The 21,007-nt window shown below is 37.7% G+C and overlaps 1 protein-coding gene across 6 annotated transcripts in view; it reads left to right on the top strand.

Moving 5' to 3' along the window:
* SGCZ (sarcoglycan zeta) overlaps positions 1–21,007 on the top strand; it is a 470,824-nt gene that overhangs the window by 427,516 nt on the left and 22,301 nt on the right. For all 6 annotated transcript variants that reach the window (XR_012645368.1, XR_012645367.1, XR_012645369.1 and 3 more), the window contains 2 exons: positions 6,964–7,036; positions 18,361–18,484. Coding sequence is in view for 2 of the 6 variants with exons in the window: in XM_074992835.1 (XP_074848936.1) it covers positions 6,964–7,036; positions 18,361–18,484 (197 nt within the window). In the remaining 4 variants the exon portion in view is untranslated. The remainder of the gene's footprint in view (positions 1–6,963; positions 7,037–18,360; positions 18,485–21,007) is intronic.

The raw sequence follows: 21,007 nt of genomic DNA, 5'->3' as shown, positions 1-21,007 counted from the left end.
TGTCAAAGTAGTGGCAGGTGAGCGATCCTGCCCCTGACCTCCAGCCTGTGTCCTGGGACCCAGTGTACAACTGCCAGGGCTCCTTCACCTTTGCCTGGATTTGCTCCATCATCTGGATGGTGTGGCCCTGGTCAGCAAGGGCAGAGGCCACCTGAGCGCATGCCAGGGAGTTTCTCCTCTTGGTGGCAGAGTCCAGAGAGATCTTCTCCTTGGCCTAGAGGCTAAGGGGGTCCTTTAGTTCGACCTCAGTCGATGATGCCCTGGGTGGTCTCCTGTGAACCCTCCTGTGGCTCACTGGAGGGCCTTGGGGGGCCGGCCGCAGGGTGTCTGGGTTGCAGCCATCACTGTGCTAGCAGGTGTAGGTCGTGGCTGTGAGGGCATTGCAGTGAGCAGTTTGTAGGTCTGCTGTTTGCATGCTCTCAGTTTCCTGAAACAGGGTTTCCCAGACTCCCTGCACCTTTAAGAACAGCTGGAGTCAGAGAGCTGAGAGCTGTGATTGCAGGGGACAGGGCATCTCCTAAGGCCAGCTGGTCAGCGCCATGGAGGACTGTTAAATTGACTAAAGCCCTTCCCCCCTGACTGTCCACACTTATTTTCTGTCCGCAGAATCTGTCAACAGAAGCGTTCTGCCTTGCGGGGGGAGAGTTACTGTCAACAGAACGCATTTGTAGTGTGCATGCTCCATGAGTTCTGTTAACAAAATCCCAGTTTTATCAACAAAACTCTCTAGTGCAGATGTAGCTGAAGTATACTGGGGATTTTTTGTGTATATCTATTCTGTTTTATGTTGCTTTAATGTCATTCAGTACTTCTGTGTAGATTTTGCCTGTTGTCCATTAGTGTTGTGAGGCAGGCGGGCTTTTTTCTAAAGGAAGTTGGTTGTGTTCTTCATTCGTTCTCTTCCAGAGCTGCAGTTAAAAGTAATTTAACTTCTGATTTTGGTTTTACCTCCTTTGTATCTTACTCATTGCTGTCTCGATTTTATTTCCTCTGGAGGGTTCACTTTTCATAGTTGTCTATTCTGTTATGTGCCATTGAATTCACTTCTCTAGCTACTTCATTTTGCAATGTGCTTGAAAGTGCTAAAATTGATTAACCTCTGTTTTTAATATGGATTAGCCTCTGCCAAGATTTTCATTTTCAATGTAAATCTTGGTTACAATTTTATACGTCTAGGAAAGTGAAATTGTACACTTGTTTGAAATTTCATTAGACTTACATCTCTTTCCAGAGAGAACCAGTCCTATCAAGTTTCAATCAAAGACAGGGAGACTCTTTATTTTGAATTAACTTTACGAAATTTAACAAGACCTCCCTTACCTGAAGAAGGACTTTTCTCTGTGTGACATGTAAACCGTCATAGCGTTTTTAAACTGTCACTCATTCGTATTGTCAATTCTTCAACCTTTCGCAATCTTTTAAAAGAAGACACATTTTACCACTGAGTAAAACAAGTAGCATTAAGATGTCCTTTGGTTTATTCTTGAGGACAAATCTTCATGTTCAGAGTATAATAAATAAAGGATATGTTCTTCCTATTTATCCAAAATAATTTTCAGAAAACTAATCACACTTTTATCTTCGATATGTTTTAAGATAAAGCATGTAATATCCATAGAAACCACACATCTCATTTTACAGTAAAGGCCGGAGATAGGAGTCTAATCTCCCATCAGTGAACTTGGTGGGGAGGGGGTTTATATTTATAGTTCCGGTACTACTAATAGCAGTGTTCTAAATACACATGGCTGAGAAGAGATATCTAAAATATGTTAGCTTTATAGAATACATTCCATAGTCTCTCTCCTTTTTTAATGTTACTGGTAGGTTGTTCGGCTAGTTCCTTGAATTTTTCTGAACCTTGGTGTTTTATCACAGGAGGTACATCAGTAGAGGGACTGATCTTTTTCTAAAAATATGTGGATGCTTATCCTCCATTCAAGTGTAAGGAATATGTGCTTGTATTTCCCTGGTGAGCAGACTGACACCTTCCTGGGGATGAAGAACTTATTACAAAACTAGTTATCCTTTAATTTTTTGAGAGAAAGAGAGAGAGAAAGAATTAGCTTTTATGTTCTAGAAGGTAAAGGAAAATGTATGTGTCTTTGAACATTTATTGTGTCTTTAAGGATTCTACTTAGTCCCTAGTGCTAAAATTTAAAATGTTTGGTTTAGTGGTCTTCATGGTAATTCTCCCTGCTTATGTAAAGGGCTTGCCTTTTATCAACTATGTCTGATAAGAAAACTTCTCCCAGTTCATGAATGTATTCTTTCCTTCTGAAAATGAAAAATGATTCATGTTGCCATTGAGCCAGTTATGGCCCATATTCTGTACTCATTGTTTGCACAGAATTATTATTTATACAAAATGTGAGTAGAGTATGGCCCCTGTTACAGAGAGAGGGTGTTCAAGCTTCCCTTAAGCACCTCAGTCTTGACTTCCCACCACCTCTGCTACTACGATCTTGGGTGTCTCATAGGTAGAGACTGGTGGTTATTCTAAATTTTGCCCAAATTTCTAATGAGTTCATGTCTTGCTCCCACCTTCACAGCTGCAGATATGAAGTTTGTGCTGCTTTGCTAGCCAGGAAGGGGAAAAGAGCTGGAGACATGCCAGAAGCACCGTCTGTGTGGCAAGGAATACAACACTGCAAAAATTCATAGGATCATAAGAACAGCCACACTAAGTCAGAACAAAGGGCCACCTAGAACATTATTCTGCCTTATTATAGTGGACAATGCCAGGTGCCCCACAGGTAATGAACATAACAGTTAGTCAGCAAGAGACCTGTCCCTTCTCATGCATTTCCAGTTTCTGACAGACAGAGGCTAGGGACACCCTCCTTGCCCATGCTGGTTGATAGCCATTGATGGACCTATTCTCCGAGAATTTATTTAGCTCTTTTTTTGAACCTTGATATAGTCTTGGCCTATATAGATATAGAGCCTGAACCTAGTGCACAAACTCTGTCCTAGAGCCTGAACCCCAAAGCCCTCCCACACCCAAACTCCCTCCCAGGGACTACAGAGTGCACCGCCTCCTGCATCCCAATCCTCTGCTCCAACACAGAGCCTGCACCAAAACTCTGTCCCAGACCCTGCTCCTCAGACCTAATTTGCCACCCAAACTCCCCTCTTCCCCTCATCCCTGTGTGCTGGTAGTACTAGGCTTATAAAGGTTACTCCGAACCACGGAGTGGGGTACGTTCCATAGCAGAGCTTTGTTCATGTCCTCTGGTGTTGGAGGAAGATTTCTTCCTCTCTTCAGCAGAGCTCAGTAGTAGTCAGCTGGCTTTGGTGGTTTCAGTGCGACTGTCCCATAAACTGGTTTTTGTAACATTCAAAAATAGCAGCTCAAATGAATCCACCACACTGGTTTTTGCTGTGACCTAAATAGGGATTTGCAGCATTTACATCTCTGGAGATGAAAGCTTAGAGTTTTAATCCATGCTGAAGTCTGTGCTGCTGTGGCTTTGCTATCAGTACACAAACTAGTTAGATTAAAGCTGGCTTGGTATCAATGCCTGCTGCTCTGACAGCCCCTGTAGAACCTCCTGAAGTCCTCGCACTGTTAACCACATAGTACCATCATTCATTTCAGAAAAACTCCAATGCAAGTAGCCTTTAGAAGAATAATTTCCATCATTTTTAGCTAAGGAAATAAACATCCTTCAGTTTATACTGCAGTCTCAAATTGAGCACATTTTCCCTCTATTATTGCAAGGTATTAAAATTAATTAATTTACATTTCTCTTGTCTTTGCTCTTTAATCTGCTGGCTATAGCTTTTTTCTAAATCCTATCATTTAGTTCAGCAAAGTATTTAGAATATTGTTAAATATAGATGGATGGAACTGTTTTGTTTGTGTCTCAGCCATTATTTAATAAGATTTGTAAAAAGATGTTTATACAAGAGTAATGCTCAAATAATTATCAAAGCAATTTAAAATACAGTATTTAGTCATAGAAGATATAATGATCAAGTATTAGGATTCTGCACATTCTCCAACTCTATATCTAGTAATATAGTACTATAGAGAGAGTCAATATTAATTTCATTGTTATTTTCCTTTTTATTGTCAGTGGTCTAGTAAGGACCTTTTTATGACATGGCATTGAATCTGTTTTTATTACATAGAGCTAATTATTCTATCTTAAATAGTAGGGAGGAAGAGCTTATATGTACTTGGCTGTTGATTAGGTAAAAATGAGAAAATTTGTGGAGAGAAGGGATAATAAAAATAAAACATGGTCCTAGGACAAAGGCAATAAATGAAAACAGGTATCAGTCTAGCCTACAGAGGCCTAATCTTCTCAGTAATTAGCCAGGTGGATTTTGATGTTACTATCTACTAAAATATGTAATATTGGTCATATAAATATCTGCTGTGTGTTCTATCCATGTGGCTTGGTTTTATGGGAATTTGGTCTGAGTCAGTTTCTGGAATTGTCTGTCCTCTTAGCCTTCCTAGGATGTTAGGAATCTTTTTAAAAGGGGTAGAGAATAAAACAGAGAATATCTTATTGCCCTTGTATAAAACCATGGTATGTCCACATCTTGAATACTGCAAATGGATGTGGTCTCTTCATCACAAAAAAGATATATTGGCATTAGAAAAGGTTCAGAAAAGAGCAACTAAAATGATTAGGGGTTTGGAATGGGTCCCATATGAAGAGAGGTTAAAGACACTAGGACTTTTCAGCTTAGGAAAGAGAAGACTAAGGGGGGATATGATAGAGGTATATAAAATTGTGAGTGGTGTGGAGAAAGTGAACTAGGAAAAATTATTTACTTGTTCCTATAATATCAGAACTAGAGAACACCAAATGAAATTAATGGGCAGCTGGTTTAAAACAAATAAAAGGAAGTTCTTCACACAACACACAGTCAACCTCTGCAAATCCTTGTCAGAGGAGGCTGTGAAAGCTAAGACTATAATAGCTCTTTTTAAAAACCTAGATAAATTCATGGAGGTTAGGTCCATTAATGGGTATTAGCCAGGATGGGTAAGGAATGTTGTCCCTAGTCTCTGTTTGTCAGAAGCTGGAGATGGATGGCAGGTGAGACATCTCAATTTGCAGAAAGCCTTTTTTTGTTTTGTTTTTTGGTGAGATGTTTATTACATCTCGTCAAATTTCTTCAGCGTGTTTTTAAAAAAAGGTTTAAAGTGCAAAAAAATTTGAAATTTTTTGTCTTTAATTTGTTAATTATCTGAGATGGGCAAACCAGTTGGATAAAATAAGAATTTCACTGAACATTTGTCAAATATCAAAGTGAACTTTTTGGGTTAGCATATAATCTTTGTAGATGATTTTAAATTCTTGCTTCAAGGCCAATCCAGCATCAGCAACCACCATATCTTGCTTTCAACAGCAAGCTCTTTTCTAGAGATAGCTGGTCAGTCTGCCTGTTCTCGCGCTCTTGTTCACTTCTTAGTTGGAGAGACTCATTATACACCTAGAGTAACAGAGTTTAAGGCTGGAAGGGACCATCTAATCTGATTTCCTGCATATCATGGGTCACCAACACTGTAACCATACTCTAAACCTGACGACAGAAATGAGACCCACAGGAAACTAGACTGTGATGTGCCACAGTCACAGATTAGGAAGTGTTGAGGCTCACCAGTGCTAGAGGCTTCTGCATTGGCAGAGAAATGATGAAATGACAGATATCCATATGATCTTGGCAGTGACTGCCCGTTTAACCTGGGAGAAAATTCCTTCCTAGTCCCGCATCTTGCAGTCAGACCTGAGCATGTGCACAAGGACCAGCCAACCTAGTGTCTTGTAGGCCTATTCTTATTTTGCAGCAAGAGCCAATAATATCCATCTTTTACCACTGATTTTGCTGAAAAAGAGCACTCCAAATCATAACCCACTCTGTGGCTCAGGATACCCGGGCAGGGTTCACATCCACAGTCTAGATCAACAGAAGATGACAATAGATCAAGTTCAGGAAAGATTAATCTATCTGGGAACCTACGAGTCTCCATACTTGTTAGTTTAAAAATTTGAAAAATGGGGAGGGAGAGCTCTGCTGTCACAAATGTTCAGCTTTTGGTTCAAAAAGAAAAAAAAAAAATTTTCTCAGATTTTCAATGAAAAGTCATTTTTCCCTAGGACTTCTGTGAAAAATTAATGTAGTCAAAACCCAAATTTTCCTAATTTCATTTTGACTGAAAATGGGAAAAGTGTCATTCATTAAGCTTTGTATAAACATCTGAAGATACACATGCTTATAAATTCAGTCTTTTGAAACATTCACTTATTCTGTATGTGTCAGTTTTTGTGTGTTCATCAACACTATCAGAATGTTTCTTGTTGGGTACTCAAAATAAGGCTTTCAGAATTAATGACCATTTCAGAAATGGTGTCATCAGTAAATTAGTTAGCCAATGTCTCCTGCAAGGCAACGTAAGATGTGAAAAGGGCAAAGAGATTCAAAATAGTTGGTATTTTCAGAAGAATAAGGTTACTGTGAATCTTCAAAACCTTTGAAGAACCAGTAAAAGATATCTAAAGCTGTGCACATAAAATCTAAGGCACACAACGTTACCGGACTTGTCTGAAAGTTTGACCACAGATTTTTTCTGTTGAAACTTGCATTCTTTATCTTTTCAAAAACGTTAGCATGATTTCTTCAAAAGTGCTGTAATGGGCATGCTGATGGTAATACAAGTGTTAAAAAGTTCATATTGCCGTAATTTGTGTTGAAGATCTGCTATGGATAGGTGGATGACTGCAGCTTTTAGTATTCAGAATCCAGATTTTGACAATGTTTTCATTAATATGAAAAATACACGTTGAATCAAAAGAAAGCTTATTGATGATAACAAGCTGCAGAAGCATAAACAAATGAATCAACCAAATATTTTGTCCTAGAATGTCAAAAATGGTTAAACATTTGAATGCGGTTTTGTTTTCCAGTATAATTGTACTGTATTTTATGTATTTATTTTAGGAACAGAAGGGGCAGTATTTGGGCACTCTGTGGAGACACCCCATATCAGAGCAGAACCTTCCCAAGACCTCAAGTAGGTGTCTGTTAAGAGTTGTTTAAAAATTGTTTCCCAACATCAACTAAGAAATCTTGGATTGAATTTTTCTTTAGGCTGTTTGATTATATATGTTCTATTGGACTGTTTCTGGTATAGCTAAGACAGTCACAGACTTCCTCTACAATGGACGCGTATCAGAGAGGTAGTCGTGTTAGTCTGTAGCTTCGAGAACAATAAGAAGTCTTGTGGCACCTTATAGACTAACAGATATTTTGGAGCATAAGCTTTCGTGGACAAAGACCTGCTTCATCAGATGCAGACGATATCACAGATGGACAGAAAAAATATCTTGTGTCAAATAATATCCACATGTCTTTAGTTTTGACAATGTAACCTTTTCTGTTGCCAAGCTAACCTAAATAATTGAGTTTAGTTTTCCTATACACACTGTACATTTTGGAACAGCCTTTTTTAGAAATGCCTTTTTTTAAAGTCCATTTAATACAGAGCTGTCAAGCAGCATGCAGCCCAGTTGTTTGTTTTTGAGCCATTGTAGGAGGTACAAGCCAAAATATCAACAGAAAGTAAGTAGACTCAGGTTTGTTCTTCAAACAGTACTTCTATGGATAAGTTAAGGATTTTTTTATTATTATTTTTTTGCTTTCTTTAAGAATTCATCCTTAAGGAAGCCAGTCTACTGCTAAAATGTACCCACTATCATCCTGAGATGGTTGTGTGCATGTGTGTGCTTAAGTACTAAAGAGTCTGTGAGACCATGGCTATGACTACACTAGCCCCCATCTTTTGAATATGAATATGCAGTGCCTCATTAGCATAATGGCAGCTGCGGCAATTCAAAAGTGTCGCTTTCTAATTGCATGCCACCCGTGTAGATGGGGGGCCTTTTGAAAGGACCCCCCAGTCTTCAAAAGCCCTTTATTCCTATTTGGTTTTAGGAAGAAGGGGCTTTCGAAGACCGGGGGGTCCTTTTGAAAAGCCCCTGTCTACACAGGCACTTTCAAATCGCCGCAGCCACCATTATCCTAATGGGGCACTGCATATTCAAGGCAGCACCTCATTAGCATCTGCCAAATGTCTCATTAGCATCCCCCTTTCAAACGGCGGGGGCTAGTGTAGATATAGTCTAAGAAAAAAATAAAATTTGGAGTGACTTACCAATGGAAACTTTTCCATAAGGTCTAGGTATGATTCACTGATAGGTATTAAAAATTTACCCTGAAAGGAGGAGAGGTGAAATTTAAATGTGAAACTATCAGTCATACTACAGGCTAAGATCTTTCCTGGCTGTACTATATCAAAGTTTCCATTGGTTCTTCCATGGTTTCCATGCATTATAACACCTGCTTGTCATCCTGCCCAGCAGCATTTACAGATTCTAGCTCTCTTCTGGCATCCAGAAGACGATTAGATGAAGTTGCCTGTCTGCATTTTGAAGAGCCATCAAACTAACATCAAATTTAGCGAGGCTCCACACAGGCACACATCTTGCAGGATTCAGGACTTGATAGGGTTTTTTTTCTCTGTCAGAGAATGGAAGGGTCTGACCAAAACAGAGAACTTAAACAGAACAGTTTAAAATTAATATAAGGATTTGGAAAGGGTGGGGGGACTCCAGAAGGTGCACTACTCTTTTTCCACTCCTTCCTTTCTGCCAAAGGCTGTTGTCTGTTAAATAGTAGTTGTCAACACTAGCTAGGTGACTGGATTATTAACAGTGGGGGGGGAGCAGAGACTGAAGAGAAACCCCAAGTTGTTTCAAAAATGAACAACCAGCAGCAGCAGTCTCATGTGAGGGGACAAGTGAACTTTATCCACACTAAATAATACAAAGGATAAAAGCAGACAGACGTTGACAGCATGCAGTATTCTGGATGTGATTTTAAGAGTTTATCTGAGTCGAGCTATAATCTCCTTGATGCCTCTTTGTGTCAAAATTGCATTTTCTTTTATTTACCACGACCCACTGCAAATTGACATCTAGATTGCAGTCTACTACCAACCATAGTTCTTCTTTGGCATTTCTCTTCTCTGTGCTTCTCTGTCTAACTCAATATCTGCCAAACCAACCAGTCCGGCAAGTCATTTGTTATCACATGTGCTGCAATTAATAAGAATTAGCCCAACATTCTTCAGCTAGCCGTACCCGCTTCTAACATCAGATTGATTTAGAAGCAACTCAATGAAGGATGATTCAGCACTGGTCATCATCATCAGCTAAGACGTTTCTGAAACTGAAATAACTCCTACTTCAGACTTACCATTTAAGACCAATAGCATTAAGTTTGATTACATTATTCTTCTTTTATTAGGTATGTATTATGCTCAGTTAGTTACCCCTGAATGTTCACTGTTATGTCTTCATTAGTTTGTTTTATTGCGTTTGAAATGTCTGAATTCATCAAAAAATCAACTTATAAACCTCTGACATTAGCATTATCTGATATCTGATGATATATTTTAGTTTAGCACAGCAGATGCTGGGCAATTTATTAAATAATTACCTTGGATCTTCAACAGAAACCACACTTGAAACTAGAAAATAAAATAGAGATGAGAATGAACTACAAAATTGGAAGAGATCCCAAATTTTGACTTCCATGAAGGGTTTTTCCAAATTTGAGCTCCACTCATAGTATACCGAATGACTAGTTGTGGAATTCAAATCTGGAGTTTGATTCATGCTCTTAATGCTGTCACCCACCGAGCATATAGAGTGTCCAGACTTTGGCCTTTCTCTAATATTTGTTACTAAAATGGTGTGTTTAAAAATTATATAAAATGCAGCTTTAAATCAGTTGTATATTTGCCCCCCCCTTGTGTGTTAGTTTTTTCCTTACTTCCCCCCACCCACCCAAATATAAGCTGGCTTTTGCTAGTAGAATCTTTTTTTTTCCCCCTACTATCCTTTGTAAAAGTTGAGAAACCCCTTTAGATCAAGTCCATTGCCCAAAATATAATTGAATCTGACTTTCATTATCTGAAACATGCAGAGTAAAAGAATCATGCTTTCCAATGAGTCAAATGAATTACACTTTAATAATTAAATCTCCAGATTTCCGTTGATACCTTTTCTCACAAGAATGATATGAAGAGAACTAAACAGCCAAGATTATAGCCCAAAATATTGGTTTTAATGCTAACACATTAAAATATAGTGCACTAATGGGTAATATGTATGCACAAAACAGGCAGCCAGTGGTTATATGCTGATAGCTACGCCCTGAATCATCTTCTTAATAAGGGGGTAAATTGCTTTGTTGTTGTTTCCTACCTCTGGGGAGAATTAGAAGATCAAGTTTAATAGCTTTTTTTTTCCCTTCTTTGTCAAAGCTAGTATACCATTGACTATTAGCTAATCCTGAAAGCTAGTGCTGGGCATAATGAGATGGAAATTGATCAAGCAGCAAGAAACAGATAAAGCTTGTAAGATCTCATTTTCACTCAGATCAGTAGAGAAGATATACAAATCCTACAGAATAGTTTTGTTTTCCGGAAATCTACAACCACATGACATTCTTCAGGACCCTTTTTCTGACACAAGGCAGTAGTTCACATGCTAACATAACTGTGTATCTTTTCTGTAAAAGCTTGAGGCCAGAGAAGGCATCACACAAGACTTTGTCACTGAAATGATGGGAGAAGCTAGGCTGAGAAGCTATCTTCTGTTCGGCAAGCTATCTTCTGTTCATGTACTTTATCCCTGAAAAGCTACTATAGCAATCTTCAACATGAGGGAGCAAATGCTACAGCCTGAGACAGTCCAAGCCCCAGCTTTTTAAAATTATTTTCATAGGACTTTAATGACTATCATGCCAGTCACTTGAGCCATTGTCAAAAGGATTTTAGTGTCGTTATCATTTTCTCTCTTTATTTTTCATGAGTTGGTTTCATTCTCAAGTTGATCTCACCTTCAGAAATTCAGTAATCAAGTGAATATTTTCTTGTGTTAATACAAACCCATTTTTGTAGTCTTATCCCTAATTGGTGAAAATAAGTTCATTTTCTTTCTACTGACAGGGTGTATGTTTGTGCACACCATAACCAAATCCCCTATATTTTCCATTTTCCCTGTTTACTATGACAGTCACATGTTAAAGACTGGCAAAGAGCTTCCAGTGTATGCCTGTGTTTTTACTTGCTTGCGTTTTTCAAAAACACTCATCTCTTGTATTTAGGACCTCTTAGTCTAAGCTCTGAGGTGACTTTTCTTTGAAAACTGTGGCTCAAATCCTTTCTTTGGTGCTAAATTATTGAAATATGAAAAATATGCGCATCATCACATGGTAAAAAAGAACACTGGCCTTTAACAGAAACAGCTAAAGCATGAAATGCAGTATAGACCTAGTCCTCACCTAAATACGAATGTTCTAAGCTGTAGAAGAAATCCCTTCTGAATGCACTCAGTGACAGTTCAGTAAACCTGTTAGTGGAGCCAATTGAAACCGCACCCTCTTTTTAAGTTCACTTCACTTCATGAGTCTCCTCACTAGCCTGACTAGGAGGCTTGAGACTTGAGCAGCCACTCCCATTGCTGCTGTTTCTCAAAGCTGAACTGTGCAAGATAGTGAGCACTTTGGCTCCAATCCAAACAAAGCCTTGTCCAGCTATACCAAAAGAAGAACAGCGGGCAACTGATATGGATTTAATTAGATGTCTAGAGCTACCCAGGAAATACAAGTGGATAGTGCAGTCAACTCCATACTCCTTCAAATAACCCAGAGCTTCTATCTATCTCCCTTCATTTTCCATTCAAGACCCCCAGCAAGACAATGGCTGGGATCCTAGGAGGGTTACAATAAGCAAGGGAGGTGACACTCTCCCTCTGCTCCTTTCCTTTCCGTTAACTGGCACCTCCTTTATAAGTCCTATAGCAGGCCATTTTTCTGGTCCCTAGATGCCTTCCCTATGTACTGGACTTGTGCCTCACTCTTAACAAAATAAGGTGTAACATACAGCCTTATCCCCCTTCCTCTCACCATAAGAAGTCCTGCCTAACATCTACAGCTGGTAAAGCTAACAGAAACCACATTCCACCTTGCCCAATGTGTGGGTGAGGGCTAATTCCTTCCTAGCCCCTTGAAAAAGGAAAAACTACCACAATGCCCACAACAATCCCAAGCAAGTCTGTTATTTGCCATATCAAGGGGTGGGAGTGTGAGCTCTGCTGTACTTGCTGCCTGGTGAAAGGGATGTGATGCTAGGGCTTGTACCTTTGCGAACCTTTCTCCTGGCTCCCAGTGTTCCGTGCTCTTATTTAGCTGTGATTTATCCCTAAATGTCTTCTAAATGCCCAGTAAGCAGTGGAGGTGTTGGTAATGTGCTAGACAATATTGACCTTCCATGGTCTAGCAAATTCTTTCATTTGGCACTAGTCAGGTGCAGAAGGTCCTGGACTAGAAAAGGTTCAATCTGTCTAAGACAACCCAGCACAAATAAGGTTCTTTGTGAATTTAGATTCCATACCGTTATCTGTGTCATCTACTCTATTAACATTGGCGCTTAGCTGAACCCTTTAACATGACCAACATTCACTTAATTCTCTTCGTTGTTTCCATGCTCCTCCAGTGTTCCATGGTTTGGTTTGGTTTGTCGTTATTCCTTTCTCTTTGGGGTTGTTTTCTTGTATTTGGATAAATCCTTAGACATCTTGGGGATGCCCTTGTTCACTCTGTAATCTACAGAATCACACACTGGATGTCTTTAATCTTCTTTAAACTTCCTGGCCTTTCCTGAAGCTGCTTTAAATTTTATGGTTGGCATCTATTCAATGCTGTTGTCCTCACCAACACTTCTCCAGACTTCCTTATTGCCTCCTCAGTAACTCTATTACTTATAATAACTAAACCTTATGACCATTTCAGTGCCTTTTCTATTCCATTTTATCTCTTTCTCTCCTTCCTATAACATTCTTTGTGATTTCCAAAAGGGAACCTACAGCTTGGCCTTTGAAGAACTGATTTTTTTCTCTCACCTGTATGTATCTATTAATATTCAAGTATTCAGTTCCAATGACAATGCAGACCCACTATACTGAAGTAATGGAGTGTGTAATAGAATTAGTGCTCAACTTTTAGTCCAATAAGTTAATTTTTGGATTAATAAAAGCTTTAGTAACTATAAAGTTGACAATAACTTGCCCAACAGCCAGTGATATTGGTTAGATATGAAGGTGGATATGGCAGCAAATGGTAGTGTGCCTGCTTTATTGTCCTGATACTGAGTCACAAAGGGATCATCTTTATTTAAATGTGTTATCAATGACCTGTAAAATAAAAATCACTCTTTGAATTCCTGAGGTCCCAGATTTCCACAACCAAAGTACTTATAGCAATAGATTACCTTAATAGAATAATAACGCCAATGAATGAGTTATCCATGAATGTAAGTTCTAGGGTGAGCCAGCAGTTTAGCAGAGTCAACAACTCTGCTTCCCAAAGTTGATTAATATATATTTAATATATTTTAATATATATTTGTGCTCCTGTTTGCATTAGTGCTTGAGTGTCCCTCAAAGTAAATGTAAGACTGATATCAATCTGCTGGTTGCACAACATGAAGTGTCCAGCTTATTCAGCTCACTAACAAGGGGTCCATCAACCAGTCTTCTCAGATCCAGTACAATGGGATATCATAAAGTTAAGGTCCATGTGTCATTTCAATTAGAGTCATATGTCATTTGACCTTGGAACCAAAATATTGATATCATCAATAAAGATGATCCATTTAAATAAAGATGATCCCTTTGTGACTCAGTATCAGGACAATAAAGCAGGCACAGTACCATTTGCTGCTATGTCCACCTTCATATCTAACCAATATCACTGGCTGTTGGGCAAGTTATTGTCAACTTTATAGTTACTAAAGCTTTTATTAATCCAAAAATTAACTTATTGGACTAAACGTTGAGCACTAATTCTATTACACACTCCATTACTTCAGTATAGTGGTTCTGCATTATCATTGTAACTGAATACTTGAATATTAATAGACATATACAGGTGAGAGAAAAAAATCAGTTCTTCAAAGGCCAAGCTGTAGGTTCCTTTCTGGAAATCACAAAGAATGCTCTGTCTGAAATAGATTAATTAAAGTTTTAAACATGCTTGTTTTAAAAGCATACTTCTCTTTCCTTCTACATTGAGAGCTAATATAAAGTTTTCTTCTGTGTCATATTTGCTTGTTATATTGGGAAGTGAAAAATGGTATCATATGGCTAGGAATTACTCACAGAAGTAAACGCCAGTCTGATAGGCCATTAGTAAATTTGACGGAAAAGCAGATTCTTGCTACAATATTCAGAAGAGACCTTTGTTGCCATTGAAATTATGCATTTTTTAGAGACATAAATATGGTAATGTGGAATGTTTCAATAGGTTTATGGCAAAGATCAAAGCTTTTAGAAAATAGGACTGAGACAAATAAGTGTTATTCTACATCAAGATTCTGACTATCCCCTGGCAACACGTACCGAGAAAAATCTCTCTGAACACGTAGGCTTTTATTTTTGTACTTGATAGTTTCAGGTTACACAGCTCGTACAAATCTCTCTGGATATATGATAATTGAAAGAATTAAAAAAATAGTGAGGTATCTGTAAGAAGATAGGAAACACCATTTGTATTAGTAGCTGGCCTTTAAAAGCTGCAGTGCCATCATCCCTGTAATTTGTTTATATAGCATATTGATGAAATTAATAATCTCAGTTAAGTGCTTAAATTTTTATTTTCTGGAAATGCTTGAGTATCTTGCAACTGTGCACAGAAATAAAATATTAATAGCTTCTTCAGGAATTCATTGTTCAGATCATTTTGATTCATGCAATCGACAGTCACTTGCCAGTTTCATAAAACTAGTGGAAAATTGATTAATCATGTTGAAATTGCAATAGCAATTGTAAGCAGCATCATGGCACGTTTACTGCAGATAATTGTTAGTGACCCTATAGAAAAGATCACAGTGCTGTGAAAGATTACCCACCACAGATCAGTGTATGCAACACTATACCTGCTACTAGAAAATATCCAGGCAAAATCAATAGTAGTTTAGATTTTTCTGAAGCCAGAAGTAATGTGGAATTGTTAATGTCATCTATTCCATTAAATACATATGACAGAGGGCAATTTAATTTTCCTGACTAACAGATGAAAAAGATATTTTTTATATTCTCTATATCTCCTATGAGTTAAGTTCAAAGTAACATTAAATACATTGACGTATACTGAGTAGTGTAATAAATAGTATAAAATTGAATTATGCTGACAGTTTGAGCATTTTTTTCAAAATCCCATCTTATACAATTGATTAAATATCCAGATGGGTAATATGTCTATTTCTTCAATGCCAATTTGATATGTCATAATCTTATGTTGGCATCTGACTGACCATAAAACAGTCTGTTGCCTCAATCTTGAAATCATATTTGCACCAAAGAAAATGTGTGCGATTTGTGGATCAGAGTGCTAAACTGTGGGCTAAATTTCCTATGAAAACAGTTTACATTGGCTTCTAGTTACTGCAGGAGAATGCAAACTGTTGCTCAAAAAGATACATGTCAAAGCCGTAGAATAAAATGATTATGATGGTGACAAATATAGATTGTATATATAGTTCTCTGTTCTTGATTTACAAGAAAGGTAAGATTGAAAATGATAAATATATAAGGGTATTAGAGGTTTCTGTTTTTTTCATATAACTGCATAAGGCATATCTATATTCTGCAACATATAGTAAAGATTTGTTTTTTGTATGAGAATATAATATATATCTGTATTATGCAAAGTTGTAAATATCCACAAAATCTTTTACTAAAACCTACCTACTTAAACAAACAAAAAATAGAGAATCCATTATAGAATAAAAAATTACACACTTTCCAGTTCCCTTTATGCGTGCTAATAATAATAACAGAAGTAATAATAATAATATCATCATCCAAAATGATGAATAAATGGATCTGCCATGTTTTTCAAACTTCAGATATGGTCTTTTAAGTGAGTGCATTTTTCATAGTGATCCCCATTAACTGCCATTTTTAACAATTGATGCTGTAAGTTTTTCCTCCTTCCTCCAGAGGGTTTTCCCCTTCTATTTCCATTTCCTATTCTTTGTTCCTTTGTTACTGATAAACATAATTAATAATCAGGACCAACTACTGATCCATTTTTCTTGAAACAAAATAATTCAGCCCAAAGAATGTTGCATGTATCTTCAAAAAAGTGCTCTCTTGTGCTCTTGAACAGAAGATACTTGTTCATATTTTGCATTTGTCTTTAAACACAAGGATCTAAAATGCATAGTACTTGATTATTTCAGATCTGAATGTGTATTTAAGTCATATTTTATACTTCCAAGTAATTGCTTTTAGATTTATTCCCATTGAGTGCCAGTGACACCCAGCAGTCAGAAATATTTTATAGATGCTATCTTCATGACATTTAGCTCATACCTTATCTCCATTATCCCTGATGTAAAGTAATATGGTATTTTTGGTTTCAGGAAGGTAATCTGCATCTGGTATCTCCTGCCTGCAACTCCTGCTAAAATATATGTAAATAAAACATTACAATACACCTAAACTAAATCCAATTGTCTATGCTACTTACTAGCTAATTTCAGTTAACTTTAGCTGGCAAATCCTTTATACCAAACTATTCCTTTTTTTCCTTCTCCTTATAAGTGCACTTTGTTATACTTCTAGGTGATTACAACCTACTACTGAGAGGCCAAACTGATAGATAGAAAATGCAGTGCGGGGGTGGGGAGGGACACTTCAGCCACTTTTCTCACAGCTATCTAAGTGCTAATCTGGCTCTCATTTGTGTTAGTATCTGAGCACCTTATGATTATTAATGGATTTCTGCTTCCCAACACCCCTGTGAGATTAGGCAGTACTATCCTCTCTGCAGAGATGATGAACTGATACTGGGGAGATTGTGATGTCTCCAAGATTGCTCATTTAAAACCACAACATACAATAAGAGCAGCTGAAGAAGTGAATCCACATCTCTGGAGTCCGAGTGCAGTGCCCTATTCATTAGACCAGCATTTCCCAAAGTGTGGTCCATAGCCGGTAGCAGTCCTTGGGGGAAAAAATACCAGTCCTTAAAAAATATACAAATTATCGTGCACAATCCTATTAATTTGGTACATTTCATATTCTCCCACATAATTAAGGTAATAAGTTAGGCACTTAAGTATTTTATATCAAGATTTATATTATTATTATTATTATTATTATTATTATTATTACTATTGTGACTAAATAATAAACAGTGAAAATTTATTTATTTTTCATTTTTCTATATGCATTTATATTTTGGGGCCACAAAAAAAGTACTGAAAAATCTTGGTCCCAACTATATAAAGTTTAGGAAACCCTGTATTAGACCTTCAGTCCTATTATACCATGCACGTGAGCACCATCGCCACATAGCCTCACCACTACAACTCATTCACTCAGCAGAGACATTTAGAGTACTCTGAACGGCTACAATTAAGAGAGCTCAGTCTTTGGCTTTGAATGGTTCAGGATCTCAAGGACAGATTGTGGGAGGACGAAGAGATGGAAAAGGGGAAATTAGTGGACTGACAAAAAAAGAAACATAGTAATTGCATGAAGTGACACAGAGAATTCAGCAGCTATTGTAGGTTTTCGAGAGGTCAGTGAGTAGTTTGCAGAAGGCAAAATATATGTGGAAGGTGAAGTCATACAGACTGAGGGCCTAATGAATCTCTCATTCCACGGTAGCCTCCTAATCCCCAAGCACATGAGTAAAGCCAGTGCAGTTAATAAGCATTGTTTATATATTGTGAAAGAAATTTTGTTTTGTTTTTTGCTTGTTTGTTTTTAAATTCAAAGGAAACATTTAAGTTTCGATTTTGTTTAAATGTACATCTGGTATTGCATACACAAGTTAGACACTGCTTTTCAGGATACAATCATAGTAGAAGGGAGCATATCTGCAATAACAATAATTCAGTGTCTCTTCACCTATCAAGTGAATTGGGTCTCAGTTCCAGAAAGCACCCCTAAGCAGTACAGCAAGCAAGTGACTAAAATTAGGTCTGTGCATGTGACTCAAGTTAAGCTTTATTGGACTATGATGGGCTTAAGTGCATGCTTGGTGCTTTCTTGGATCAAAGTCACAAAGAAGAATAAAAGAACGACTCATTCAGCAATTCGACCAATGACCAGTTCAGCAGACCTATTTGTTATTTTCTTTGACAGTGGCTTTTCACTGACACATTGATGAAAGATTACTGGAATGAGAAGGGTTTGTTTTGTTTGCTAGCTTGTTTGCTGAGGACTGTTATAATTAACAGATACTTTTATTTTTCAGACTTGAGTCTCCAACTAGATCTTTGATAATGGAAGCTCCCAGAGGAGTACAAGTTAGTGCAGCTGCAGGAGACTTAAAGGCAACCTGTAGAAAAGAACTGCACTTGCAGTCCACAGAAGGGGAGGTAAGCTCTGTCTTCAGTAAAATAGTATGTTGCTCTGTCCAGCAAAAAAAAAAAAATAATATCAGGAAACCATTTAAGTGTTGTTGTATGTAAGAATCAGGTGAATAATGTAAGAAATGTTTTGTATCCATCTGAATTTAAGTTTATTTACTTCAGCCTAACTCATGCTTTATCCTTTATTTGCTTGCTTGAAAAAATTGCATGGTTAAATTTTATTCACACAGTTTCTCCCAGGGAAAAGAACATTAACCAAATACAAATTTCAGTGTTTGCCCTAGAAATAGTGCGACATGGAACGCTGCTTAACATAGAATTTACCCAAAGCCATCACCAGAGTCTTAGTACAGAGGCATGCATTTGCTTATCATGTCCTTCACAGCTAGGAATTTGAGTATCTACACAATACTTTATGTGACTGTTCACAGAGAACGTTAAACTTGCACCCAACCAATGAACCTTAAATTTGGAATGATGTCTTGACAAGGCCTGAGAAAGAAAGACGTGTGTTTGTAGTCTAATCTTCCCCAACTTATTTTAACCACTGTCTTCTTAAATTGTTACTGTCTAAGAAATTGAAAGCACCGTTTCAGTGATGTACCACTCTATCTTATCTATGTGATACTTTATATATTGGTTCAATAAGAACAGACTTGAGGGCAAGACTGACCATTTGTGTGGTCATTTATACCTGTACTTATATTTTTGATATAAAATATGACCAAAATGAGAATCAGATCCGTGATTTTGTTGCAACTCATTTACTGTGTGATAGTGGTGCCTGGGACATTACTGGAATGGGAAGGATTTTTTTCATCTTTTTACTAAAAATTAAATAACCAGAAATCTTGGGCAATAACAACTAGAGAGCTCAGTTTCCAACTAGCAATTCAGTAAAGTGTCTAGATTTTCAAATTGTTCCTGACAGGAATTGCTGGGATACAAGCACTTTTGAAAATCTGGCTACATCATTTAGGTGTCTACCAGGGAACTGTTCTCTTTGGAAAATCTGTCTCCTTATGTTTATATATAACATCTTCCCCAAAGAATCCCACAGGCTTCACAAGCACGTAACAGTCTTGCAATATGCCTGCTTCGGTGGTGATGCACATTGCACAGCGTATTGTATTACGATACATACAGGGATGTTCGGGCCAAAGGTTCTGGGTCAGAGCTCTACTTTTATGAAAAATTCCAAGAGATCTTTATTTTCATGCTGCATTCTTAAAGCACAGTGATCATCTTCCTGGCATTAAGCTTAGATTCTTCACTATTATGTTGATCACCGTAGTATTTCCTCTTTCAATTTTTCTTCAAAACCCATTACTTTTTACAATCCCTTAAGAAGTTATTGTCATACTAGTGCAACCCTCAGAAAATCTCAAGTAAAGAAAAGGAGCCAATATGATGAACCTCAAAGGACACAGGGAGGACAGTTGTTTTAGACCAAAATTAAGCCCTTAGGTGAGATGAGTAGGAGTGGGACAGGGATGGGGAATGGGAGGAAAGCAAGAAGTAAGGACCAGGTCTGAAGCAGAACAAAAGTTGAGCATGCCCAGGGCAAGTTGGAAGCTGGCAGCTGGGATAACAACAATTGTGACCCAACACTTGTGAAGCTAACCTCTTCCCCCTGATTTGGTTCGGGATTTTGTCGTGTATCCTGACTGCCATTGCCTTCCTGATCATTTTTCTGTAGGTTTGTTCTTTCTTCTCCAGATAATGTTTTGGTTTGGTTTGTTTTTGAAAATGGTACTCAACAATAGATACTTCAGTGATAAGCATCCAAGGAAAGTTAAATTGATTAGATTCTTTATCAAAAATTCAGATTCACTTAAATGTTCAAACTTTACTGCCTCTTAATGTCACGGTTTTGTAGCAAGAATGACAGAACTATTCAGATGATAGAAGAAGGCACCATTCTCTGATAAGGATTGCAGATATTTTACTCCTAACACAAGTCTCTGTTTAAAATGTTAATAAATTACCTCAACATAAAGCTGACAGGTTATTGGCATAACATCTCAATCGACAGAAAGCCATTGTGGACATTCTGGGGGGGTCCTCTATTGACATACAGGGCTTCTGGGCCACCAGGCAGCCCTGTCTGCTGTGCTTCCAGTTGACCCTTTTGTCAAGAGAGTGGCCAGGCAGTCTAGCTGCTCTGTGCAGACAGAACGGATTGCTCTTGTTATCTGCTTGGCAATTTGACCTTGATCTGTCTACAGAAGTTTTGTTGGAAGATATCTTCAAACAAAAACTTCTGTCGACAACTGACTGTAATCTAGACATAGCTTTTAAGGGGAAACAGTAATTTTTTTTCCTTCTGTAATAATGGTCAACCTGTCTTTGTGCACATTTTGCAACTCCTTGAGACTAGAGGTTTTGTGTTCGAAAAAAAATGTTTTTTTTCCTTATACTGCCTAGCCAAATACAATTTTGTAATATTTGGAGATTTTTACTTATTCCGTAATTAACTTGAGATATATATATTGAATTTGTCTTTTCTTTCTGTAGACAATATTGCAA

The sequence above is a fragment of the Carettochelys insculpta genome, chromosome 4 (assembly GCF_033958435.1).
Source record: "Carettochelys insculpta isolate YL-2023 chromosome 4, ASM3395843v1, whole genome shotgun sequence".
Taxonomy (NCBI): domain Eukaryota; kingdom Metazoa; phylum Chordata; order Testudines; family Carettochelyidae; genus Carettochelys; species Carettochelys insculpta.
The sequence above is the reverse complement of the archived record's forward strand: the minus strand, read 5'-3'. Positions and strand labels throughout refer to the sequence as shown.